The 25,786-nt window shown below is 46.9% G+C and overlaps 1 protein-coding gene and 1 long non-coding RNA gene across 2 annotated transcripts in view; one reads left to right on the top strand and one right to left on the bottom strand.

Moving 5' to 3' along the window:
• The first annotated feature begins 2,861 nt into the window (after positions 1 to 2,861).
• STMND1 (stathmin domain containing 1) lies at positions 2,862 to 22,941 on the top strand. Its single transcript, XM_072329066.1, is given in 6 exon segments — positions 2,862 to 2,982; positions 3,809 to 3,983; positions 6,116 to 6,270; positions 22,113 to 22,161; positions 22,164 to 22,225; positions 22,669 to 22,941. Coding segments are annotated over 6 exon segments (798 nt in total). The 5' UTR covers positions 2,862 to 2,898.
• LOC140248383 (uncharacterized) overlaps positions 19,597 to 25,786 on the bottom strand; it is a 34,489-nt gene continuing 28,299 nt past the window's right edge. The window contains exons 2-3 of the long non-coding RNA XR_011902832.1: positions 25,238 to 25,328; positions 19,597 to 19,752 (exon numbers count right to left, since the gene is read on the bottom strand). This is a non-coding gene — a long non-coding RNA (uncharacterized lncRNA). The remainder of the gene's footprint in view (positions 19,753 to 25,237; positions 25,329 to 25,786) is intronic.

The raw sequence follows: 25,786 nt of genomic DNA, 5'->3' as shown, positions 1-25,786 counted from the left end.
TGTCAGCCAAGCTTCTTTTTGTCAGTCACCTGAACTAGCCTCAAAACATTAGGAGAGTAGGTTTGGGGTTTGTTTTGTTTTATTGATCTGCTGACATATCAGGCTGGTGATACTACATAAGAATCTTCCACTTACCGAGAGCAACAAGTTGCTGTTTTGTATCAGGAAACGACAGCCCTTTTCTCACTTCTCTTCAGTAGCTCACTAATTGAGGAGCTTACAGAGGAGACAGCCGATAAGGTTGCAGACACTGAGATGCTCTGGTTCCTATTTAGTTTTCAAAATGATCCTGCAGATTGCCAAACAACTTCAGATTTGAATTCCGAAAACAACTCATTTTAAAATATACATACATTAAAGTTCCCTCTATATAACACAAGCAATTATGGAGACAGCTGTTTCTGATTTCATTGTGATTCTCCCCCCCCCCCCCCCCCCAATGTGCATATCTGTGTGACTGGCTTTGGTCTGCATTCTCACAAGACAAGACATTGAGGCCTGCACATTTCCCCCTTTCCACCATTACTGGCTTTCTCACAGCTCCTCTCTCCCTCTCTCTCTCCCCAATTTCAATGTTGTGGTTCACATTTTCTGTATTCCATGGGTTTTCTTAAAGTGAAATACACTGTATTCATATTTATGAAGAACTGCCCTCTTTCAAACAACACCACACACCCCAGCACACTGATGGTACTAAAATTTGCTTGTTCTCTATTTTGTAAATCCATGAAAAGCTACTAAAACCAGGGGAAGATTCTCCATCACTTTTGGTCAGCGTCGATTTGAGAGCAGTCTGATCTTCAAACTGTGCAACTCCTATTGCTTGAAAACAATGACCAGCATGGCAATTTAATCATATGCACGAGATATCAAGGCTCGGGCTTTAAGTGTACAAACTGTAAAGATCTGAGAAGGTTCTTTTCAGCAATATAAACGAGTGCAATTCTCATGCTGCTTGTTATATCCTGTATATTCTATTTCTTCAAATGATCACTTCACTTGTCTTTCTTTTTATGTACCAAGAATTAATTTGTAAAGTATGAATCATGAAGCTTACTTTGCTTCCAGTTATGCTAGAACCTACAATCATACATTTAATCAATTCCCTTACTTTAGAAACCGAGTTTCAGTTCCTATTTTATTACCTGTATTTGAAGGAACAAATAAAAATCACCTTTCTGTAATGACTAAAATATCACTTATTGTTTACCTACAAGTTTTAGAATTGTACCACCCCTGCAAGCATTTAATCAGAAATTCAAACAAGAAATTCAGCCTGTACATCACGTCCTGACACACGCTGAGTAGCAATTATATTTCAGCACTACTACACACAGCCTGCAAACATCTGCTAGTAGGAGAGGAACAACAGAACAGCAACAACAATGAATCAGAGCACCAAAAGGTTGCTTTGAGTTCTGCTTAAGTTCAAAGTAGACATAAGAAACAGGTCTCCTTTGATTGTGACCAGGAGGGAGAGAAGGAAGAAAAAAAATGCTGAGACTAATTTCTTAAGAGACAGGATAATCACATTTGATTCTTTCTGGCAGCTCTAGGATACCAGCACAGGTAGGGTATACATGGTCATACACACGACTACAGAGACATTAGCTACATCCTGGAAACCTTATAATAACCTTAGTGTAGTGCTTTGCACAATGGAATAAGGCATGCTGAGGCAGAAAAGATTACTTCAGGCTCATTGCCATGCAAAAGAGTTTGTGGCTTTCCAGCCACCCCAGCTGACTGGTTTGGACTGCAGACAAGAGAAACACAGAGGGCTGCCTGCAACCATGCCTCCAGAATGATCTCCTGGGCCAGAGTCATTCCCTCAGTGCTGGGGTTTGTTTGACTCTGAAAGCTTATCAACCTTACCACTTGAAGGACTCGTTTGTCATGTAAACATCTCAGTCTCCACATACATGAGGAAAAAAAGGCAAGTTTTCCAGTTGGTTTTCCAATATGAACCAGACTAAGGTCACAAGCTGGCACTGATTTGTTACCAGGATCACAGGACACAACACAAATACTGTCTCACAGGCATAAGGTATTTTGAATACTTTGATTTCATGCAAAATGCCTGCTTCTTTCATTATTTGTAAAAGTAATTATTTCGTTCAACTTCAGTGTTTGTTGATCTCAGCTAAAGTAACCCGAGACCCAATCAGTTATGAGCTTCAACTAGCAGCACTCTTAATATTTCTCTGACTGCTTTTACAAAATCTTGGAAGCCTGAAATGTGGTGTTGGGTTCTCCCCCCCATCTCCTACAAACATCTGTCTCAAAGGATGTGAGCAGAAGCAAACAGTAATCAAGAAATTATACAATGATTTCAGAGGACATTTAAAACATTTTCCTTAACCACAGCCAGCCTGTTTTCTGACTACATCTTCTCTCATTTAAAAGCTTGTCACGCTGTTCGGAATGCTAGAGTTAGGAGTTATTTCTTTCCCCAGTTTTTAATAGAGATGAGGAATAATTAAGAAATCTGACTAGAGACTGATAATGCATATTTTACTTTACCTGACAGTATGTTATTCCTAAAATTTAAAAAATAAAAAAAAAAAAAGAAGAAAAGAGGCTGGAGACACTCAGGTGTCTTCAGTTGAGATCCCTCAGGAGGTTCACTGACTCTCTCAATGACCAACATCTCCAGCTAGCTCAGAAGAAGCACGTTTTCTCTCAGCTTCACATGAAGGAGGGTGGTCAAAGACAATGGTCTCTGCATGCCAGGACACAACATGAAAGCCTTATGTGGTACTATTTATTGTAGCAACAAGCCCTGGCAACAGTTAGATGCCATGGTGATCACAAATAACCAAACTCCCAACAATGAGATGAGGGCATTACTACTACTCAGACTTGCAGCAGGGAGAAGCAGATGGTCCCCATTTCATCATGGGCTGCAATACATCTAACAGGGTTGCTGCAACACAGCTGTCTTCTGAGGAGCTACAAGACAACCATGAAGCCAGAAGCCAGGTAGCAATTTCTTCTGAACAGTCTCTGTACAAAGAATGTTATGAGATATCTTAGCATGTGAGTGTACGAGGATATACATACACAGAGAGCTAGTTTTGCTGTCTCTCAAAAGCTGCCGGGGAGCTCTTTATGAACAGTGTTTTCTCTTAGTTTCAGATGACTCTTAAACCAGCAGAGAATCAAACTCATGGCCACATGCATGACCTGATTTTACAGCAGCTGAACATTTGCCTTTCACAGTCTGCATCACTTTGCGGCACTTCAGCAGGGTGGATATTGCCTCAAAAAATTATTCTGAGGCAGAGAACTTGTACATATCCAAATATTACATGATACATGTACATAGCCATTTTGTGAGGTTTGCACAGTTGAACTGGCTGAAGCCCAAACTCAGTCATAAGACTATATCCAGTCTCTAATCCTGCACTGTTTGGAGATGCAAAGCTCTTGCTTAGAAGGTATGTAGGTTAAGACTTTACTATGTGCTTATTTAAAAAAAAAAAACAAAACTCTTGGAGTTTAAATTCCTAACCATTGTCCAACATATAGACAGCACTTAGAAGTACTAACCTAATACAGAAACACAGCCAATAGGATTATGGGAATATTCAAGCTTAAGAGCATTCCTTCCTTTCCAAAATTATGAGACCTTTCATCACCATGAACATCAACCTGTGACAAAACACAGGTAAGTATCAGGAATGTCACCATCTTCCACTTCACTCTGAATACATCAAGTCTAGGGGACTATTTTAGAGACTGCCTTCTTGCAGGTTTAGGGGCCCTCAAGGACTTCTCTCTCATTTGTTTCTTTACTTTCTTGCAGACTACAAGTGACAGCGCTGAGAGTACATGGGCTGCCACCTCTCAGAAGGGGGCAGCTTGGACAGGGGGCACTTTAGAGAATGGAAGCAAACTTGAAGTCAGCGAAGGAGACTTTCCTGAGAAATCAACAGAAGGATTTACGCCTTCTGAAAAAAGAAGCAATCCACAAAGCACAGGTGAACAGTAGTTGAAGGTCATATCGGCTCCATAAAGAGAGACCTAGAAATGAACCATCTTGAGCCTATTGCTACAGCCCTCTTCAATTCACAGTAATGTTCTTGCTGTGACACCACAAGGACTGAGCTCTTCATACTGGTTTGAAGCCATGCAATAGTAGTGGAAAGTATTTCCTAACCACTTGTTATGTTCTGCAGCATGACTCAGCTCTCACTACCAGCACAGGCAGAAGGGTATATACTTTTCTTGGCAGACTCCGGGAACAGACCAGGAGAACATACTCAGCCTTGTTGTCTCCAGAGGTAGCACTTGCTAACAGGGATTATGGCACGGCACACTGGGAACATACGTTGCCCACGCTAGTGCTCTCAGTCTGATGCTATCAAGCCAAGCTTTCCTTCCCCCAACAGAATGGCAAACAATTCTCTTAACTAGCATCAGGTGTAGACAGTGAGTAAATGCCATGCTATTACTTAAGATTACAGCAAAAAGTTTCAGGACAATTTGTCATATAAAGAAAACACTAGAATTTCCCAAAGCTGTCATAGCACGAAGCACAGATCTGCTAAGAACTTCTTCTAAATTCCTTAAGTGCAAGGGAACACTTAAGTTGAAACTCTTATGTAGTCTTAGGATACTGATGTAAGATGCTGATAGAAAAGCAGTACTGTCTTTGGTGAATATAAACCTCCTAGTTTTGTAGTTTACTTTCCAAGTGCTACGAACAGCTTATATCTCACAAAACACAGAACAGAAAAATCTGAAGTGGCTATTTACTCTTTATAATAAGGAAAGGCTCCAATAAAATATTCCAAATTGAACACAAAAGGAGACATTACTGACGTTTGCTATTCATTAAAGATGACTTAACTCCCCACACCATAGAAGGATGTGATGAAAGGATTTCATTTCAGATTGAACAGAATGATTTCCTTGCTCTAAAATGAAGTGCTTCCTTTAACGCCGAGTTCCCTTCCCTCGTCCTTGCTAAAAAAAAGATAACTTCACAGGAAACGTGGATTTTTGAAACCATCCTTCAAGCTTCTGGTTCAAGAAACAAAAGAGATACCGTAGCTCCTTTTCCCCCCCCCCCCCCCCCCTCCTGAACGAATGTATTAGTGAAACCCACACAAACTGACATCGCTAATCAATGTTGCCCATTTATCATGCTTTTATTTGCCAAAGGATGTTTTAAGTGTATACAGCTTCTGATATTTACGTGCGCTGACTGACATCTGAGCCCCAGTGCCTTCTGGGTGACTGATTCAGTTATTTTAGGAGAGAGAGGGAGTCAACTTACACAAGATGGTCGATGTTTTGTATTTGTGTTTTACAACCAGAAATTAAAGAAAAGCCAACGCTACCATAGCCACTTTGCTTAAAAAGATGGGCAAACAGCAAATAACTGTGATTTTGATTTGGTCCAAGTGTTCTTCACAGAAAAGCTCTATTTTCAGCCAGTAGAGATTGGGCAGATGGGATAACTGTCAGCTGAGGGTTGAAATACCTGATGGGTCTTGGCAGTAAAGCTACTCATTGCTTATTCGTGTCTAATAAGTGGAAACTAAACAGCCCCTCAGAAGGGTTATCAAAATAATCTGGATTTATTCTTCACTGCTGTTTATAAATACACAATTAAGCATTGAAATGCATGTGATAATGCTTAAATGCAGCGGCACTGTTGCAACAAAAATCATAAACCGTGCAAGCATATGAAAATTTGCACTCACTTAACAGCAGAGCACAGTGATTTTCACAAGACAGCCTATGTAGGCTACTAATGGGTTCTCTCTGACCAGTTCACACAACACTTAGGAACTTGAATTGTAAACAGGTGTCCATAGTCTCAGTTTGGGAGCATACTGTCTTAACGAACCTTCAGCACCTGCTTCCATGCATACGGCCCTCTGGGTATAACTGGCCACACTGGGAAACCAAACTCTAGTTTTCCAGCCAAAGCATATTGCAGCATTTAAGTCATAAGGAGAGCCTCAAGCAGGCCTTCTCTACAACATGTTCTCAGAATGCAATCTCTTCCATTAAAAGCTCACACTGAAGATGGCATTCAAACAAAACTTCATGATTTAAGTGCTTTGCAAGCAATAAGTTCTCATGTTTTCATCTTTTCAAGATGCACTGCTCACCAGTGGGTTCATCAGTAAATCATGGCCTTTACAAGAAACAGAGAGGCAAAAATCATCAGACATCCTTGAGGAGCTGAGAATGCAGGGAATAATCAGGAGCCAAAGTACTACTGCTGGGACTGGAGAAGCATATGAAAACAAGGTGAGCATCATTACATGACACAGGATCTTTGCTACAGCATTCTGACTCTTTTGTGAGCCCCAGGAGAGTCAACCTCTCTACATGCACAGCACCCAGACAAACTTTCTCTACAGTTTTAGAGGCAAAATGTCGAATATAAAACTGCATAATGAGGATGCTAATAAAACAGAAGCTGGCGGTGGTATTCATTCAGTTGTTTACAGCTTCCAAGCTTGTTTCAAATGGGTACAGAAGAGAAAGGGGCAGTATTAAGAGACTACTTTTTTGAAAAACTCACTGAAGAATATATGCCATGAACTTGTTTACTCCAATCCACAAAACAATGAGAAACATCACTGTCAGGACTAATTAATAATTACATTTGCATTTGATCTCAGACTGAGAAACCAGTACAAAATGAGTTTTGTTTTTTTTTTTCTTAGTTATGTTGTTTTGATTTCTTAAAAATATTTTATAGAACAGGTATTAAGAAATAAGAGTCCTTCCCCTCCTTCCCCCCCCCCACTCTGAATAATAACCTGAGGCTTATTTTGGCTTCTGAACTCAAGCTCATTCTCTGTTGTTAAGCATTGTGCTAAGGATCAGATGCTTTTTACAGATAGGGCTTCAAGTACAGATGGTGGGAGGGAGAAAATCCATGAGGAGATTGTAAGAAGTTTAAATGCCATTTGTGGCTGTATCCAAAGCACAATCCTACTACTGTTTAGGCGCTGCTGAACACAAACAATTCAAGCTCAGAACAAGGGCAATTCTAAATAGCTTTGAAGTTTGAGGCATGCCATTTACTCATCTCTAACCTTGACCACCTACATTAAGGTAACATGGAAGCTTTCATAAAAAGCACTGAACAAGTCTCATGTAATGGTCTGGCTACTGGTGCAGCACAATATACTTCCTACTGGAGCATTTTGGAAACTGGGGCTAAAAGATGCCTGAGTGCAGCTTCTCCAAAGCCTTTACTTCGCTCAGCCACTTATTTTTTATTTTCTGGAGTATCTGAGAGGAATATTCCCTCTATGGCAAGATTTAGTTAACATCCTGCAGATCAGTTTTTGTACTTTTTCCCCTTCATAAAACATGTGCCTGTTTTTGTGGGGATTTCTTTCCCCTCCTGTGTTTAAAAAGCTGTCCACTATTAAATTACACATACTCTTTTACTGACAGAAGCTCAGTCTGAGCTACTTGTCCTTAGAGAATGCCTGTATACCACCTCCTTACAGAAGGAGAGTCCCATGTCGCTGATCTTTTTTTCCCCTCAACCATATTAAAAACTTAATTAACATACATATCAACACAGCTTTTTAAAAAGTGAGCCTTGAACTTTTCACCAACAAAGCCAGATATTCCAAGTGATATTTCACATTTGAGCTGGACCCACTGCTGGGCAATCTGCAACTGAAAACATAAATCTGCCACTACCTGTTAGCTCTCCCTTAGCAGTCATAGAAAAATTGGCCTGTGTTGCCTCCTGTAAGAATGATTTATTACTTTAGAGTTAAAAATCCAGAAGACTACCTATGAATAGAGGAACTAAATGCACTGAATACAGACAACAGAAAAGGGATATTACCCTAACACATTACAAATTACAACATTTGGTGCTGGATTTCGAGCATTAACACATAGGTAAATTCACTCCTGAAATTTTGGAATTGACCAGGCATAAGCATGAATAGCTTTGTACTGGATTTCAGTCCAGCACCACCTTCAACGATTGTACAGTTGGAAGAGTAGTGCAGCTCTAATAGTACATCACAGGTGTTATAAAGAAAATTGCAGTAGAAAAGAAACAATCAAGAAAGAAGCGCTTACCTGTATCCAAGGATCTAGGTGCACAGTGGAAAAATCCAAAATGGAAGAACCTCCAGAAAGACATCATTCCCCACTGGCAGTCAACCCTTAAATGGGGTCTGGGAGGGGGGCAGACAGAATCCACGCCTTCTGGTCACACAGTTGAATTGCCACTGCACTAAAAGCCTTCAGTCTTGATTTCTCCTTCACTTTATCCTGAACCAAATGAATTCTGAGCAGTAAAGGATAAGACGCTTGTTTCTAAGCATTACTACTCCAAAGGATAACTACTTCTGAGAGCAATGTTCTTTAGGGGAAGATGGCTAGTCTAACAGAGCAGAGGAAGAGCTGCTCACACCACAGGATAAACCACCCCCTGTAACTTTAACAGTGGCTGTTACCAAAAACTTCAGCAGAGCCAGGACTTCCACGTAAATTGCAGATATCTAGGTTTCTTTGTGCAATTATGTTTTGGCATTTAGGCTTTTTTTGTTTCTGTTTCTTTAAAAAATAATGACTATTTTTCTTCCAGTGCTTGAAAATATTTTAGCTGATGTCCAATGTGACGGAATTTTACCCTCACCACTGCTGAGTAACATTAAGCTTTTCTTTAGTTCATTAGTGGCTAGTTGTAGCATATAATCTATCAGGTACCTTTATTCCAAGCCTATCTTTAGAAACACTCTGATGTATGTGAGCTAGAGGGTAACCAGAAGGACACAAATATATTGTCTCAAATGGAGCTGCCTACGGGAATTTGATCCACTTATGAGTTACCATTTAGAGAAGATGTGACTAGGTAATTATTTTAGCTTTTCCATTGCTGTTAGCTTTTGCTGTAGGTTCCCAAGGTTCTGATGGAGCTGGCTGAGGTGTTTGCTAAGCAACTCTTCATCCTATTTGAAAAGTCATGGCTGTCAGTTGAGGTCATCCACAGAGATGGATTTGATGAGTGGACCACCCAGTGGATAAGGAATTGGTTGAAAGGCTGCAGACAAAGAGTAGTGATCAATGGTTCTATGTCCAGGTCGAGGCCAGTAACGAGCAGTATCCCCCAGGGGTCTGTCTTGGGTGCAGTGCTCTTTAACATCTTTATCAGTGATGGAGTTGAGTGCATCCTCAGCAAGTTTGCTGATGACACCAAGCTGAGTGGTGCAGTTGGCACAGTGGAAGGAAGGCAATGGCAATTCAGAGTGAGCTCAAGAGACTGAAAAGGTGGGCCTGAGTGAATCTAATGGGGTTCAACACAGCAAAGTGCAGGATTTTGCACTTGGGCTGGAGGAATCCCAGGAATATAGACTGGGAGGAGCAATCCTTGAGAGTAGCCCTGCAGAGAAGGACCTGGGGGGGTTCTGGCAGATAAAAAACTTAACATGAGTCAGTAGTGTGCTCTTGCAGCTCAGAAAGCAAACGGCATCCTGGGCACCATCAGAAGAGGATGGCCAGCAGGAACAGGGAGGCAATTGTCCCTCTCTGCTCTGCCCTTGTGAAGCTCCATCTGGAACATTGTGTTCAGGTCTGGGGCCTCCAATACAAGAAAGTCAGGGAGCAGTTGGAGAGGGTCCAGAGGAGAGCTACAAAGATGACCAGAGGGCTGGAGCACCTCCCCTATGGAAACAGACTGAAGGAGCTGGGCTTTTTCAGCCTGGAGAAGGCTGCAGGATGACCTCATTGCAGCCTTCCAGTACCTAAAGGGAACCTAAAAACAGGAGGAGGGTCAACTTTTTACAAGGGTAGATAATGGCAGGACAAAGGGAAATGGTTTTAAGTTGAAGGAGGGAAAATGTAGTTTGGATACCAGGTGAAAGTTCTTTACCAAGAGAGTGGTGAGGTGCTGGAACTGGCTGCCCCATCCCTGGAGATGTTCAAGGATAGATTGGATGGGGCCCTGGGCAGCCTGGTCTAGTATTAAATGTGGAGGTTGGTGGCCATGCCTGATGCGGGGAAACTGGAGCTTCATGATCCTTGAGGTCCCTTCCAACCCGGGCCATTCTGTGATTCCTTGAAGCTATAAGGACTCCTGATCTCTCACAGCTGTTTACTTCGAGGATATAATTCTTTTCTCAGCTTACATAAACACAGAACTACCCAGAAAGCAACCTTCTTGCTGAGCACCCCATTCAGTTCAAATGCATAGGGAAGAATTCAATTTGTCTCTTCCAATGTAATCCAGTTTCTCTTTGGTGAGGAAGGACAATCTCAGCACACAATACCTTTCCACATCAGGCTTCTGTTAGAAAGCCCTCTGTCATTAGAAACAAGTTATTGGCTTTTTTCCTCCTTTTGGAAAAAAAACATTCTTTGTTTCATTTTTACAATGATTGAACATTGTGTAGAATTCGTGTATGTCACCTGCATTCAGAACATCCCCTCTGAATATTGGTTTTCTTCCTACTGATTCATGCTCCACCTTCATCTCACTAAATGAGTCACCCTCTATACTATTTGCAGCATTTAACACTTTTAGCAGTGAGGTCTGACTTATAGAATTATTTAAGGCTTTAGAAGTGTGGCAAGCAGATATCCCCAGAGATTTATAAACAGGATAGTATGTATTTCAACAACCAGAGATCCCTGATTTGACTTCAACACTGTTAATGATGCTTATAGTAGGCTTCATCCTCCTGGCCTCTCAGATAATCACTGCATCTTTCCAGGAATAGAGATCTAGGACTGGGCTGCTCATGTGCACGCAGCAGAGGCCAGCAGCACTGTGACTGTGAAGCCCTAACAAAACCTTAAATTTCTTCAGCAGTAGTAAAGCAGCTTCCTTTACTGAATTCCCACATAAACTGAGTACACAGCAACATTAGAAGCTTCACAGGCTCATCATTCTGTGATTCTGTGATTCTGTGATTCTGTGAAATGCCTTATGGGGGTGGTTACCACAGTGGGAACAAAACAACTGGCCACAAAGGGGCAAGACTAGTGAGGGGTGCTGAGCTGGAAGACTCTGGTGCCTGAATACAGTTGCCCAGGTGCACCATGTGGATGCTCATGTGCCCAAGAGTCAGGTTACTGACAAATAACAATCTAGCCTTTATGTATATTGTGCTGCCAGAATTAAAGTGTCTCAAATAGATTTGGACTGGCAGAACAAGGGTGAATTAGTTCAAGCTCAGTGGGCCCATGAAACCTAAGACCATCAGTGAAGAGATGCAACATACAAGAGGCCTAGAGAACGAGGGATGGGCTTAACTATGGCCACTATTGCTTAGTTTATCCATGACTGTGAGACATGCTGCTCAGTTAAACAAACCAAGAAGATGAAAATTTATGGGATTAGTACAATGGCAGAAGGGAAAATATGGGGAGGCATGGCAGGTTGATTATATCACGTAGACACGATCTCGCAATGTTGCACACATGCAGCAGGTGAGGCCGGCACATGGTGATGACCAAGCAATGGATGGCATCATCACTGTGGGACAGGTGATGATGTCTCCCAGTGAAGGTGAGGCCTGGCAACATGGCCAAGCCCTGGTCTGTGACATCTCCGTGCAATGGATTGTCACTGCTTAGCCCACACTGCTCTAATGCGGGCGCAGCAGCCCAGCCCAGCAGTTCGTGCCTGGCCTCCAACCGAGCGTGTGTGCGAGGACTGGAGTGTGGACAGGGCGAAATTCGGAGCTGGAACGTGCTCTGGGTGCTGCTTGCGCAGCTCTCAGACGCAGTTTCAGAGCCATTGGAGCTGTACCCAACCCTGCTGGTAGCAGGCAGCCGGGACATCAAGGAGAGGAGCGTGCAGCAGAGCAGGTGGGCAGCGTGGCAATGCCTCATGCCGGCAGCTGGGGGTGCTTCTTGAGGGACCCTCCCCAGGCTGGCCTATGCCTGTAAGGCCTCTTGTCCACTTCCTATAGTGTCTGGAGGAGAACAGGGACCGGGAGGCACTGATGGTGAGGGACCGGTGCAGTGAGTGACCGTGGCCTCTCTCTCTCTCTTGCAGTTCGTAACACCTTCTGCCTGCTGCAGCACCTGTGAGGGGAGCAGCTTCCCGACCTCAGCTCTCCCCAGCCCACCGCACAGCCCAGGGCCATGGACGTGCCATCCAACTGGACCTGCCCCATCTGCGGGCAAGTTCGGGAGGATGTCACCTACGTGACCCCCTGCCAGCACCAGCTGTGCTACGGCTGTGCCATCTGGTGGGCAAGGAAGAAGCCGAGTTGTGCCGTATGCGGGCACAAAATTACCACCATCCGGTACTCGGTGAGGTCGGACCAGGATTACCTCGAGTGTGCTGTCCCGCAGCCCGCAGCGCACTCGGATCACGGCCTGCAGGACGAGCAGGGGCCTGCAGAGCCGGTGCTCATTCCACCTGAGCACAACTTCCCAGCCGAGGTCTGGGCTGCCTTTTTCCAAGACCACCCGGAAGACCTCGGACCCCTGCTACAGTGGCTGCAGGAGGAGATCCAGGAGACGTCCAGCGATGACTGGTGGGAAGTCTACGTGGGACAGTGCACCACCGTGAACTTCCTGTGCCAGCACGGGCTGGACCAGGAGGCCTTGGTGCAGGCGCTGCAGCTGATGACCAGCGGCGACGTGCTGCCCTTTGTAAGGAGGCTCATCAGCACCGCTGCAGCCCTGTACGGTCCCACGATCAGACACCAGATGAACCACCAAGCCAGTCACGCTGCTGGAAGGAGGGAGGACAGCCCTGCAGCCAGCCCCACCACCAGCACCTCCCATCAGGAGCCTCCTGCCTCAGGCCCAGGCCACTCCACCAGCCCCACAGGGCCCAGCACGGAGCCAGGGCAGGTGGCAGCAGCGGGCCCCTCTTCCCAGGCCAGGGACCGCTCGTCTGGGGGGCCCCGGCGCCCCCCGAAGAGGAAGGCCCGCAGCAGCACCCAGGACTCTGCGCCGCCCTGCAAGAGGCGGCCCCGGCGGCGGCACTAGGCCGGCACCGCACTGACATCACGGCACGGCTCCGGCAGGCTGGGAGCACAACATCTACCTCTCGGCATGAGGCTTATAATAACTAATAAACATTGGTTACAAATAATGAGAAAATGTCTCAGTGTTGTTGAGAAGGCGTTTCGCGTTGCTGTTCCTACCCATGATGCTATCGCCTTCTACTCGTCCTGAAGCCTGGCACAGAAATGCAACTTTATTTACTCCACAGTGAATCAGCACTCTTGACAGCACTAATAAATCATAAAACGGCCCCAACAAGTTGGAGATGGAGCACACCTTACTCCAATAATCCCATCATCAGGAACAGTGCGGGGAAGGGCAAATTTCTGCACCTGTGGTGGAACACCTCCAGGCCACACCGCAGCCGGGACCACCCAGCTGGACAGGACCCAGGAGTCCTGCCGGACACTCGGCTCAGCCGGCAAGGAGCGCTGCCCGCAAACCTGACTGCTGTCCTGGGCTGCATGAGGTGCCAGCGTGCTGCCAGCGTGCAAAGGGCAGACATGCTGCCCCTCTGCTCAGCTCTGGGGAGGCCGCAGCTGGAGCGTTGGGCACAGCGATAGGCTCCCAGCACCAGGGAGACCTGCCCTTGATCATCTTGCACACCCGCAGCACCAGGATGTGCTAACTATCCCTGTCCCAACTGCCCAGGGGTTGCTGGGCTTGGTGCTGAGTTTGGAAGGGAGTGGGGCTTACTGAGCGTGGAGCTTGTCCCCAGCCTCAGAGAGGAGCCAGTCCACTACACAGGTGTGATGTTTTCTCATGCCTTACAACTACTCACTCACCCATCATATCTTTTGCATGTCAAGTTGGGCTTTTGGCTTCCACAGTCATTAAAACAGTGGAACAAACTACAAACTCAGGCATCTCTGTCACACACATTCTCTGTGACATGACGTGTCCTACAATCATGGCTAGAACTGGAAGAACAGATATTCACTCACAGTCAAAACCAAACCTCAAAAACCTTTGTTCCTCCTGCACCTGTCACCACAAGGATATCAAATGTAGGCCTGTGTCTGCATATACTTAGGTTTTGCTGGACACGAACCATTTCACTCCTTCCTACCTGTTGTGAGTGGAGTATTTGTTTTGGTATTTATTTGTGTTTTTTTCCAAGTACTCGTCTTTGGAAATTTGAAGACTGGCAGATTGAGTCACGGAACAGCACCCTCCCCTTACTGCTTGTCTCTGCAGTACGTGCTCCCCAGCTGTCTCACTTTCAGCATTAGAGAAAGACATTTGGTTTTGGACACTCTCTCGCTCTCATTTTATTCTCTGGCTTCAATTCCATTTATGTTCTATTATGTTATCTCATGTTCCGCTATCATATTTAGTATATTGTTTTTCCCCCAGAGATTGTTACCACTGTTTTGTCTTAAGGCCCATCTCCCTGCATTTCTTCCCACTCACCTGAGAGGAGAGGCCAAACCACTCCTCATCACAACCTCCCTTCAGGAAGCTGTAGAGTGCAATGAGGTCTCCCCTGAGACTCCTCCAGACTGAACAGTCCCAGCTCCCTCAGCTTCTCCTCATAAGACTTGTGCTCCAGACCCATCACCAGTTTCGTTGCCCCACTCTGAACACATTTGATGTCATTCTTATAGTGAAAATGAACACAATACCCGAGATGCGGCCTCATCATTGCTGAGCACAGGGGAATGATTACCACTCTACTCCTGTTGGACACACTATTTCAAATACAGGCCAGGATGCCATTGGCCCTCCTGGACACCTGGGCACACTGTCGGCTCACGTTCAGCCAAACATCAACCACCACCCCCAGGTCCCTTTCCTCTTCACAGTCATCCAGCCACTCAGCCCCAATCCTACAGCTCTACATGGGGTTATTGTGGCCAAAGTGCAGGACCAGGCACTTGGCCTTGTTGATCCTCATCCTATTCACCTCAGCCCAGCGATCCAGCCTATCCAGATCCCTCTGAAGGGCCTCCCTACCCTCAGGCAGATCAACACCACCTCCCAACCTTTTGTCATCTACAAACTTACTGAACGTACACTCAAACCCCTTACCTAGATCATCAGTGAAGATATTAAACAAGATGGGCCCCAGCATCGACCCCTGCGTAACATACTTGTAAGGGATTTTCCAGACTTAACTCCATTAACCACTAGCCATTGGGCATGGCCCTTGAGCCAGTTCCTTACCCAAAGGAGGGAATACCTGTCCAGGCCACAGGCAGCCAGTTTCCCAGGAAAATACTGTGAGAAACCATGTCAAAGGCTTTGCTGAAGTCTAGGTAGATGACATCAACAGCCTTTTCTCATCTACCAGTCTGGTCACCAAAGTCACACCCCCACTGAGTGCTGCTGTGACGGACATGTTAAAACTCCACTATGATCCGGAGTCAAAAGCAGCCACCTGGCATGCCACCATTGACACTGCTAGTGCCTTTTTCTCCATTTCATTGGCCACAAAATGTAGGCCACAGTTTGCTTTCACCTGCTGGGGCATTCAGATGTTCCCTCCATCTGGAACTGCTTGTCCCAGGGGTGGAAGCACAGTCCAGCAATTTGCCATGGGTTGATCCAAGCTGCACTGGAACACGACGGTGCTCCTTAGCACATACAATGTATTGATGACATTATTGCGGGGGGCAATACAGCAGAGGAAGGTTTCAAGAAAGGAGAGAGAATAATCCCCAACTTTCTCCAAGCTGGATTCGCTATTAAGTAAAACAAAGAGAAATTTCCTGCACAGGAAATTCGGTTCTTAGGAATAAAGTGACAAGATGGGCATCAACACATCCCAAAAGGTGTGGGATGCCAGCAAATCACTGCCATGTCTCCACCCACAAGTAAGACAGAGGCACAATCCTTTCTGGGCGTAGTGGGCTTTTGGAGAATGCATGTTCCAAACTACAGTCTCACTGTAAGCCCCCTTCATCAGGGGACAAGGAAGAAGAATAGTTTTATGTGGGGCCCTGAGCAGTTGCAGGATTTTGAGCAGATTAAACATCAGAAAGCCCGAGCTGTGGCCCTGGGGCCAGTGTGAATAGGACACAATGTAAAGAACATCCTCTACATGGCTGCTGGAGAGAAAGGTTACACTTGGAGTCTGTGGCAAAGAGCCTCAGGAGAAACCCAAGGCCAGTCCCTGGGATTCTGGAGTTGAGTGTACAGGGGGTCCAAAGAGTGCTACACTCCAACTGAGAAGGAGATCTCAGCCACAGAGGAGGAGGTTTGGGCTGCTTCCCAAGTAATTGGCACTGAAATGCATCTTCTCCTGGCGCCTTGACTGGCAGTGCTGAACTGGATGTTAATGGGAATGGTTCCCTCCACCCATCATGCTACTGATGCCACCTGGAGCAAGTGGATTGCACTGATTACACAACAAGCTCGCATGGGGAATCCCAGTCAGCCAGGAATCCTACAGGTGACCATGGACTGGCCTGAAGGTTAGAAGTTAGATACATCACCAGCAGAAGACGTATCACATGCTAAAGAGGCAGTACCATAAAATGAACTACCAGAAAATGAAAAGACATTTGCCCTGTTCACAAATGGATCATGATGTACTGAGAAGAAGCACAGCAGATGGAAAGCTGCTCTATGGAGCCCCACACGAAAAGTTGCAGAGGCCACTGAAGGTGAAGGAGAATCAAGTCAGTTTGCAGAGATAAAGGCTGTCCAGCTGTCCTTAGATTTTGATGAACAGCAGAGGTGGCCAATGCTTTGTCTTTATGCTGTCTCGTGGATGGTGGCAAATGCCTTATGGGGGTGGTTACCGCAGTGGAAACAAAACAACTGGCCACAAAGGGGCAAGACTAGTGAGGGCTGCTGAGCTGGAAGACTCTGGTGCCTGAATACAGTTGCCCAGGTGCACCATGTGGATGCTCATGTGCCCAAGAGTCAGGCTACTGACAAATAACAAACTAGCCTTTATGTATATTGTGCTGCCAGAATTAAAGTGTCTCAAATAGATTTGGACTGGCAGAGCAAGGGTGAATTAGTTCAAGCTCAGTGGGCCCATGAAACCTAAGACCATCAGTGAAGAGATGCAACATACAAGAGGCCTAGAGAACAAGGGATGGGCTTAACTATGGCCACTATTGCATAGTTTATCCATGACTGTGAGACATGCTGCTCAGTTAAACAAACCAAGAAGATGAAAATTTATGGGATTAGTACAATGGCAGAAGGGAAAATATGGGGAGGCATGGCAGGTTGATTATATCACGTAGACACGATCTCGCAATGTTGCACACATGCAGCAGGTGAGGCCGGCACATGGTGATGACCAAGCAATGGATGGCATCATCACTGTGGGACGGGTGATGATGTCCCCCAGTGAAGCTGAGGCCTGGCAACATGGCCAAGCCCTGGTCTGTGACATCTCCGTGCAATGGATTGTCACTGCTTGGCCCACACTGCTCTAATGCGGGCGCAGCAGCCCAGCCCAGCAGTTCGTGCCTGGCCTCCAACCGAGCGTGTGTGCGAGGACTGGAGTGTGGACAGGGCGAAATTCGGAGCTGGAACGTGCTCTGGGTGCTGCTTGCGCAGCTCTCAGACGCAGTTTCAGAGCCATTGGAGCTGTACCCGACCCTGCTGGTAGCAGGCAGCCGGGGCATCAAGGAGAGGAGCGTGCAGCAGAGCAGGTGGGCAGCGTGGCAATGCCTCATGCCAGCAGCTGGGCGTGCTTCTTGAGGGACCCTCCCCAGGCTGGCCTATGCCTGTAAGGCCTCTTGTACACTTCCTACAGTGTCTGAAGGAGAACAGGGACCGGGAGGCACTGATGGTGAGGGACCGGTGCAGTGAGTGACCACGGCCTCTCTCTCTCTCTTACAGTTCGTAACACCTTCTGCCTGCTGCAGCACCTGTGAGGGGAGCAGCTTCCCGACCTCAGCTCTCCCCAGCTCACCGCACAGCCCAGGGCCATGGACGTGCCATCCAACTGGACCTGCCCCATCTGCGGGCAAGTTCGGGAGGATGTCACCTACGTGACCCCCTGCCAGCACCAGCTGTGCTACGGCTGTGCCATCTGGTGGGCAAGCAAGAAGCCGAGTTGTGCCGTATGCGGGCACAAAATTACCACCATCCGGTACTCGGTGAGGTCGGACCAGGATTACCTCGAGTGTGCTGTCCCGCAGCCCGCAGCGCACTCGGATCACGGCCTGCAGGACGAGCAGGGGCCTGCAGAGCCGGTGCTCATCCCACCTGAGCACAACTTCCCAGCCGAGGTCTGGGCTGCCTTTTTCCAAGACCACCCGGAAGACCTCGGACCCCTGCTACAGTGGCTGCAGGAGGAGATTCAGGAGACGTCCAGCGATGACTGGTGGGAAGTCTACGTGGGACAGTGCACCACTGTGAACTTCCTGTGCCAGCACGGGCTGGACCAGGAGGCCTTGGTGCAGGCGCTGCAGCTGATGACCAGTGGCGACGTGCTGCCCTTTGTAAGGAGGCTCATCAGCACTGCAGCAGCCCTGTACGGTCCCACGATCAGACACCAGATGGACCACCAAGCCAGTCACGCTGCTGGAAGGAGGGAGGACAGCCCTGCAGCCAGCCCCACCACCAGCACCTCCCATCAGGAGCCTCCTGCCTCGGGCCCAGGCCACTCCACCAGCCCCGCAGGGCCCAGCACGGAGCCAGGGCAGGTGGCAGCAGCGGGCCCCTCTTCCCAGGCCAGGGACCGCTCGTCTGGGGGGCCCCGGCGCCCCCCGAAGAGGAAGGCCCGCAGCAGCCCCCAGGACTCTGTGCCGCCCTGCAAGAGGCGGCCCCGGCGGCGGCGCTAGGCCGGCACCACACTGCCGTCACGGCACGGCTCTGGCGGGCTGGGAGCACAACATCTACCTCTCAGCCTGCTGCTTATAATAACTAATAAACATTGGTTACAAATAATAAGAAAATGTCTCAGTGTTGTTGACAAGGCGTTTCGCGTTGCTGCTAGCATGCAAGGGGTAGAGATGCTGCCCCTCTGCTCAGCTCTGGGGAGGCTGCAGCTGGAGCGCTGGGCACAGCGATAGGCTCCCAGCACCAGGGAGACCTGCCCTTGATCATCTTGCACGCCCACAGCCCTGGGATGTGCTAACTGTCTTTGTCCCAGCTGCCCAGATCTTGCTAGGGTTGTTGCTGAGTTTGGAGGGGAGAAGGCTTTCTGTGAGGAGCAGAGCTTCTCCCCAGCCTCAGAGAGGATCCAGTCCACCACACTGGTGTGATATTCCCTCATGCCTTACAACTACTCACTCACCTATTATCATATTTGCATGACAATGTGGGCTTTTGGCTTCCACAGTTATCAAAACAGTGCAACAAACTACAAACTCAGGCATCCCTGTCACACACATTCTCTGTGACACGAGGTGTCCTACAATCATGGCTAGAAGTGAAAGAATAGATATTCACTCACGGTCAAAACCGAACCTCAAAAACCTTTGTTTCTCCTGCACCTGTCTTCACAAAGATATCAAATGTAGACTTGTGTCTTCATATACTTAGGTTTTGCTGGACATGAACCATTTCAATCCTTCATGCCTGTTGTGCATGGAGTATTTCTTTTTGATATTTATTTGTGTTTTTTTCCCAGGTACTCTTCTTTGAAAATCAGAAGACTGTCAGATCTTAGTTAACACACCATCCCAACCAAGAAATACTGAAAGTACATACCTGTATCTTTGCTTGCAAACCTTTCCTGCCTCCTTACCATGTAGAGTGTATCTTCACCTCCTTCAAGCATTCAAGCAAGCCAGCAGAGGGACGCGTTTTCATCTGAGCCTCTCATTGACTTATTCAGGTCTGAGATGCAATTTTAATGTTCTTTTCCTATTGAGAATGGGGAAACAGAAATACAGAGAGAGATATGAAGGAAAAGGAGCAAAATACATTTAAGAGAACAGAACATATTTCTTTAGATCACAGTAGGTGAACATATCCTGCTTCTCCAAGTTCTCTTTAAATTCAGGCCATGATGTTCATCAGTGTTTTCAGTGCCTTCATGCTGTGACATGTGGATCACCACACCAACAGATCAACAGCAGATAAAGAGAAGAGTAGCTTGTTTAGTTCCACAAAAACAGGGTTAAATATCCAACCAGTTTTATGCTTTTGTTGCTCTTTTTTAATGTTTTAATAAAAATATTAAATGATGAAATAAGTTTTGTTACTTATACACATTAACTATATTACATATTTTTATGTGCTGCCCAAGACAATCCCTCTTCACTCGGTTTTGCCCAGACAAGCCAAAAGGTTTGACACCCATGAGTTGGACTATTAGCCACAGTTATGTTTGTTTACTTGCTCAAATAATGAAATTATGGAAAATTCCTTCATAAATACAAGCAAGTCTGGAATGTTTGGAAGTGGGCCTTCTGCCAAACTATAAGAAGACAAAGTAAAAGCAAAGCCTTAAATAAACTCAGACAACAAGGGAAGAAATCTGTATCTCATAGACTTCAGGAGCTCCAGCCTTTCACTCCTTTACAGTGAGCCTGTCTGTTAATGACATGAAGAAATCTGTTCTCATTACTCCCTTTGAGTCAAAATTTTGAGGTCCCAGGTGAGGTCCCAGAACACTGGAGGCTTGCCAACGTGACTCCCATTTACAAGAAAGGTTGTAAGGAGGATCCGGGGAACTACAGGCCTGTTAGCCTGACCTCGGTGCCAGGGAAGGTAATGGAACAGATTGTCTTGAGGGAGATCACGCGGCAGGTGCGGGATGACCAGGAGATCAGACCTAGCCAGCATGGGTTCGTGAAGGGCAGGTCCTGCATGACCAATCTGATCTCCTTCTACGACCCTGTGACCCGTCTGATGGATGAAGGTAAGGCTGTTGATGTGGTCTACTTAGACTTCAGCAAAGCCTTTGACACTGTCTCCCATACTATTCTCCTGCAAAAGCTGGCAGCCCGTGGCTTGGATGGGTACACTCTTGGCTGGGTAAGGAGCTGGCTGGAGGGCCGGGCCCAGAGAGTGGTGGTAAATGGAGATAAATCCAGTTGGAGACCAGTCACAAGCGGTGTCCCCCAGGGGTCGGTGCTAGGGCCTGTCCTCTTCAACATCTTTATTGATGACTTGGATGAGGGCATTGAGTGCTCCCTCAGCAAGTTCGCAGATGACACCAAATTGGCTGGAAGTGTGGATCTGCCTGGGGGTAGCGAGGCCCTACAGAGAGATCTGGATAGGCTGGAGAGCTGGGTCGAAGCTCTCCAGGTCCTGCACTTTGGCCACAACAACCCCAGGCAACGCTATAGGCTTGGGACAGAGTGGCTGGAGGACTGTGTGGAGGAAACGGACCTGGGAGTACTGATTGATGCATGGCTGAACATGAGCCGACAGTGTGCCCGGGTGGCCAAGAAGGCCAACGGCATCCTGGCTTGCATCAAAAACAGTGTTACTAGCAGGAACAGGGAGGTAATTGTCCCCCTGTACTCGGCATTGGTGCGGCCGCACCTTGAGTACTGTGTTCAGTTTTGGGCCCCTCACTGCAAGAAAGACATTGAGGCCCTGGAGCGTGTTCAGAGGAGGGCTACGAAGCTGGTGAGGGGTCTGGAGCACAGGCCTTATGAGGAGCGGCTGAGGGAACTGGGATTGTTCAGCCTGGAGAAGAGGAGGCTCAAGGGAGACCTTATAGCTCTCTATAACTTCCTGAAGGGAGGTTGTGGTGAGCTGGGGGTTGGCCTCTTCTCTCGTGTAGACAGTGATAGAACTAGAGGGAATGGTTTCAAGCTGTGACAGGGGAGGTTCAGGCTGGGCATTAGGAAGTATTACTTCTCAGAAAGGGTAGTCAGGCATTGGAATGCACTGCCCAGGGAGGTGGTAGAGTCACCGACCATGGGAGTGTTCAAGAAACGTTTGAATGCTGCGTTGAGGAATATGGTTTAGCTGGGAAGTATTGGTAATGGTTGGACTAGATGATCTTCTAGGTCTTTTCCAACCTGAAAATTTCTGTGATTCTGTGATCATTTGTCAGAAAATGGAAACTCTCATTGCAACAGCACTCCTGAGCAAGTGAACGCTCAGGTTACCACATTGCTATTTACAGGCTTCCTGTGGTACCTGAATCCATCACTTCTATGCATGGGGGGAAAAAAAAAATAAAGCAGAAGGCAAGCAAAGCAAGCAGCAAAATGTCATTCCAACATCAAAATAGACTCTGCTGAAAGCTTTTAATGTCTCTACAGAGAGATGCCCTGAAAAAGATGCCGAAGAAACCACCAGCTAGGCTGGAAAAAATAGCAAGGAAGTGAATGATTTTACAGCAAAGGACATGAAGACTGCTGAAGAGAAAAAACAGGTCATCTGATTCTGTTATGTATTCTTCAGCAATTGGTTTATCACGTGAAACCCTCTGCATTTACAAACTGACCTAATGCAGTTTCATGCAGGCTACTACCAAAATGCGATCAATGGCAGCAAGTGGATGCTGCATTCCTCTCAGATATTGAAAGGCCAAGTTAATAGTTTAATTTTGCTGAAAACCTGAAAGATCATCCTAAAAATACGCAGAGGAAGGGAAGCTTCTAAAGCAGTTTTTCCTGCAATAAAAATAAATAAATAAATAAAAATGCATATTCTACAGACACAAGAGTAAATTGGCTAAGTTTGGTGCTAACTGGAGTGATGTCCTGATTGTATTTGGGTAGGGAGATAGGAAGAAATGCTGCATATGATTGATGCATCTTCTTCCTACTTCCATCCCTCTTTACAAAGCACTGGGGTTTCTCTGTTTTGTTTTAGGTTAGGGAAAAGGAACTACGCAGGAGACCACAACACAGTGCATTTTATCCAGCAAAGGACCACCAAGCTACAAGTAAAAAGACTGAAAAGGACTGCCCAAATTTTCAAAGTCAAGAAAGCGCAGATTCCCATCAGTCATCACCTTTACATGGCAAGATAAGTGTACCGCTGCAGGAAATAACTGCAGAAGAAGCCACAAATTATTACACTGAGGACTTTACCATCGAGTCTGATACAACTTACAACTGTATCAATGAAACAATCTGGATCTAAGCAATTCTGCAAAGAAGGAATCTCTCTGATCCCCGCTGCTGTTTATCTCGGGGCTTGAGAAAATGATTTATCCTGAGCTGATAGTTGTGGTTACTTATTTCACTGTGTGTAACAGCAATCACAGAATCACAGAATCACAGAATCACAGAATCACAGAATCACAGAATCACAGAATCACAGAATCACAGAATCACAGAATCACAGAATCACAGAATCACAGAATCACAGAATCACAGAATCACAGAATCACAGAATCACAGAATTATAGGGGTTGGAAGGGACCTCTAGAGATCATCGAGTCCAACCCCCCTGCCAAAGCAGGCTCCCTACACCACGTCGCACAGGTAGGCGTCCAGGCGGGTCTTGAATATCTCCAGAGAAGGAGACTCCACCACCCCCCTGGGCAGCCTGTTCCAGTGCTCCATCACCCTCACCGTAAAGAAGTTCTTGCGCACATTCGTGCGGAACTTCCTATGCTGGAGTTTCAGCCCATTGCCCCTAGTCCTGTCCCCACGCACTACTGAAAAGAGACCAGCCTCGCCACTATGGCTCCCACACCTCAGGTATTTATAAACCTGGATCAAGTCCCCTCTCAGCCTTCTTTTCTCAAGGCTAAACAGACCCAGTTCCCTAAGTCTCTCCTCATAGGGGAGATGGTCCAGGCCCTTCACCATCTTTGTGGCCCTCCGCTGGACTCTTTCCAAGAGATCCCTGTCTTTTTTATACTGGGGAGCCCAGAACTGGACACAGTATTCCAGATGAGGCCTCACCAGGGCAGAGTAGAGGGGGAGGATCACCTCCCTCGACCTGCTGGCTACGCTCTTTTTAATGCACCCCAGAATGCCATTGGCCTTTTTGGCTACAAGGGCACACTGCTGGCTCATGGCCAACCTGTCGTCCACCAGGACGCCCAGGTCCCTCTCAGCAGAGCTCCTCTCCAGCAGGTCTTCCCCCAACCTGTACTGGTGTATGCAATTATTTCTACCTAGATGCAAGACTCTACACTTGCTTATGTTAAACCTCATCCGGTTTCTTACTGCCCAGCTCTCCAGCCTGTCCAGGTCTCTCTGAATGGCCGCACAGCCTTCAGGCGTGTCAGCCAATCCTCCCAGCTTCGTGTCATCAGCAAACTTGCTGAGGGTGGACACTATCCCCTCATCAAGGTCGTTGATGAAGATGTTGAACAAGACTGGACCCAGCACAGACCCCTGGGGGACACCACTAGTCACAGGCCTCCAGCCAGACACCGCACCGCCAACGACAACCCTCTGCACTCTGCCAGTCAGCCAATTCTCGATCCACTTCACCGTCCACTCATCTATCCCATACTTCCTCAGCTTTGTTATAAGGATGTCATGGGGGACCGTATCAAAAGCCTTACTGAAATCAAGGTAGATTACATCTACCGCTCTCCCCCCGTCCACCCAGCCAGTGACATCTTCATAAAAGGCCACCAGGTTGGTCGAGCACGACCTCCCCTTGGTGAACCCATGCTGAGTACTCCTGATAACCTCCTTTTCTCCCAGTTGTCTGGAGATGGCATCCAGCACAAGCTGTTCCATCACCTTCCCTGGGACAGAGGTGAGGCTGACTGGCCTATAATTACCCGGGTCATCCTTCTTGCCCTTTTTGAAGACTGGGGTGACATTGGCCATCCTCCAGTCTTCAGGCACCTCCCCAGTTCTCCAAGACCTTTGAAAAATTACAGAGAGCGGCTTAGCAATAACCTCCGCCAGCTCTCTCAGCACCCGCGGGTGCACCCCATCAGGTCCCATGGATTTATGGACATTAATGTTTCCTAAGCACTCACGGACCACCTCTTCCCTGACTAAAGGGAAATCTCCCATTCCCCAGATTCTCTCATCAACCACCGGGGGCTGGGATTCCTGGGGGAGAGCCCTTTCACTAAAGACAGAGGCAAAGAAGGCGTTCAGTATTTCCGCCTTCTCAGCATCCCCCGTTACCAGAACACCCCCCTCACTTAGTATGGGGCCCACATTCTCCCTAGCCTTCCTTTTGCTGTTAATGTACTTAAAAAACCCTTTTTTATTATCCTTTATCTCCTTAGCTAGATTCAGCTCCAGGTGGGCTTTAGCCTTCCTGGTCGCATCTCGGCAGTCCCTGACTACATTCTTATATTGTTCCCAAGTGGCCAGACCCTTTTTCCAATGGTTGCATTTGTGCTTCACCTGCTACCAGCCCTACCATTCCCTTCTGGTTCTTCTCTAAATATGCCTAATCCTTACTTCCATACCAATCACACCCATCTGCCATGCTGGCTTTTTTAATTCCTTACCTCCAGCTCCTGATGACGCATTCTTCCTTTCTGCCTTCCAAGCCAAGGAAATTCAGTTACAGTACAGGCCTGCTGCTCTCTTTGCCAGGTCCTATAGGAAAGAGAAAAACTTAGCCTTTATTTGTAATCTCATTGTGGTTCTCCCTATTACTCTCAGAAGTCTAAATCAATAAATAAATAATACTTGCATTAAAACATTAAAGGTAGGAAGGAGATCACATCTCATTACTCAAGCAGCTGGGAGCCCACCTGAGCGAGTAAGCTCGTTAGGAAGAGACCAATGCTTCAGGCCTGGCTGTGTTGGAATTTAAGAAAAAAAAAGGGACATGGTAGCTCCTTTTTAATGAAGGTAAAAACACTAGTAGTTGCCTAAAGCCTTCCTGTGTTTTCAGAAGGATGGGACAAACAGTCGTCTGTCCCCACACAATGTCCTTTCTTCCACTGTTTCCGAGGTAAGGATTTTAGCTCCCTGGAGCACAAAAGGCCTCATGACACACAGAGAGAAGCACAACAGCAGGCAAGGTGCCTTTCCGCACTGTGACCACCTGT

Source organism: Excalfactoria chinensis, chromosome 2, assembly GCF_039878825.1.
Source record: "Excalfactoria chinensis isolate bCotChi1 chromosome 2, bCotChi1.hap2, whole genome shotgun sequence".
Lineage (NCBI taxonomy): Eukaryota > Metazoa > Chordata > Aves > Galliformes > Phasianidae > Excalfactoria > Excalfactoria chinensis.
Note: the sequence above shows the minus strand (reverse complement) of the source record. Positions and strands in the feature narration are given on the sequence as shown.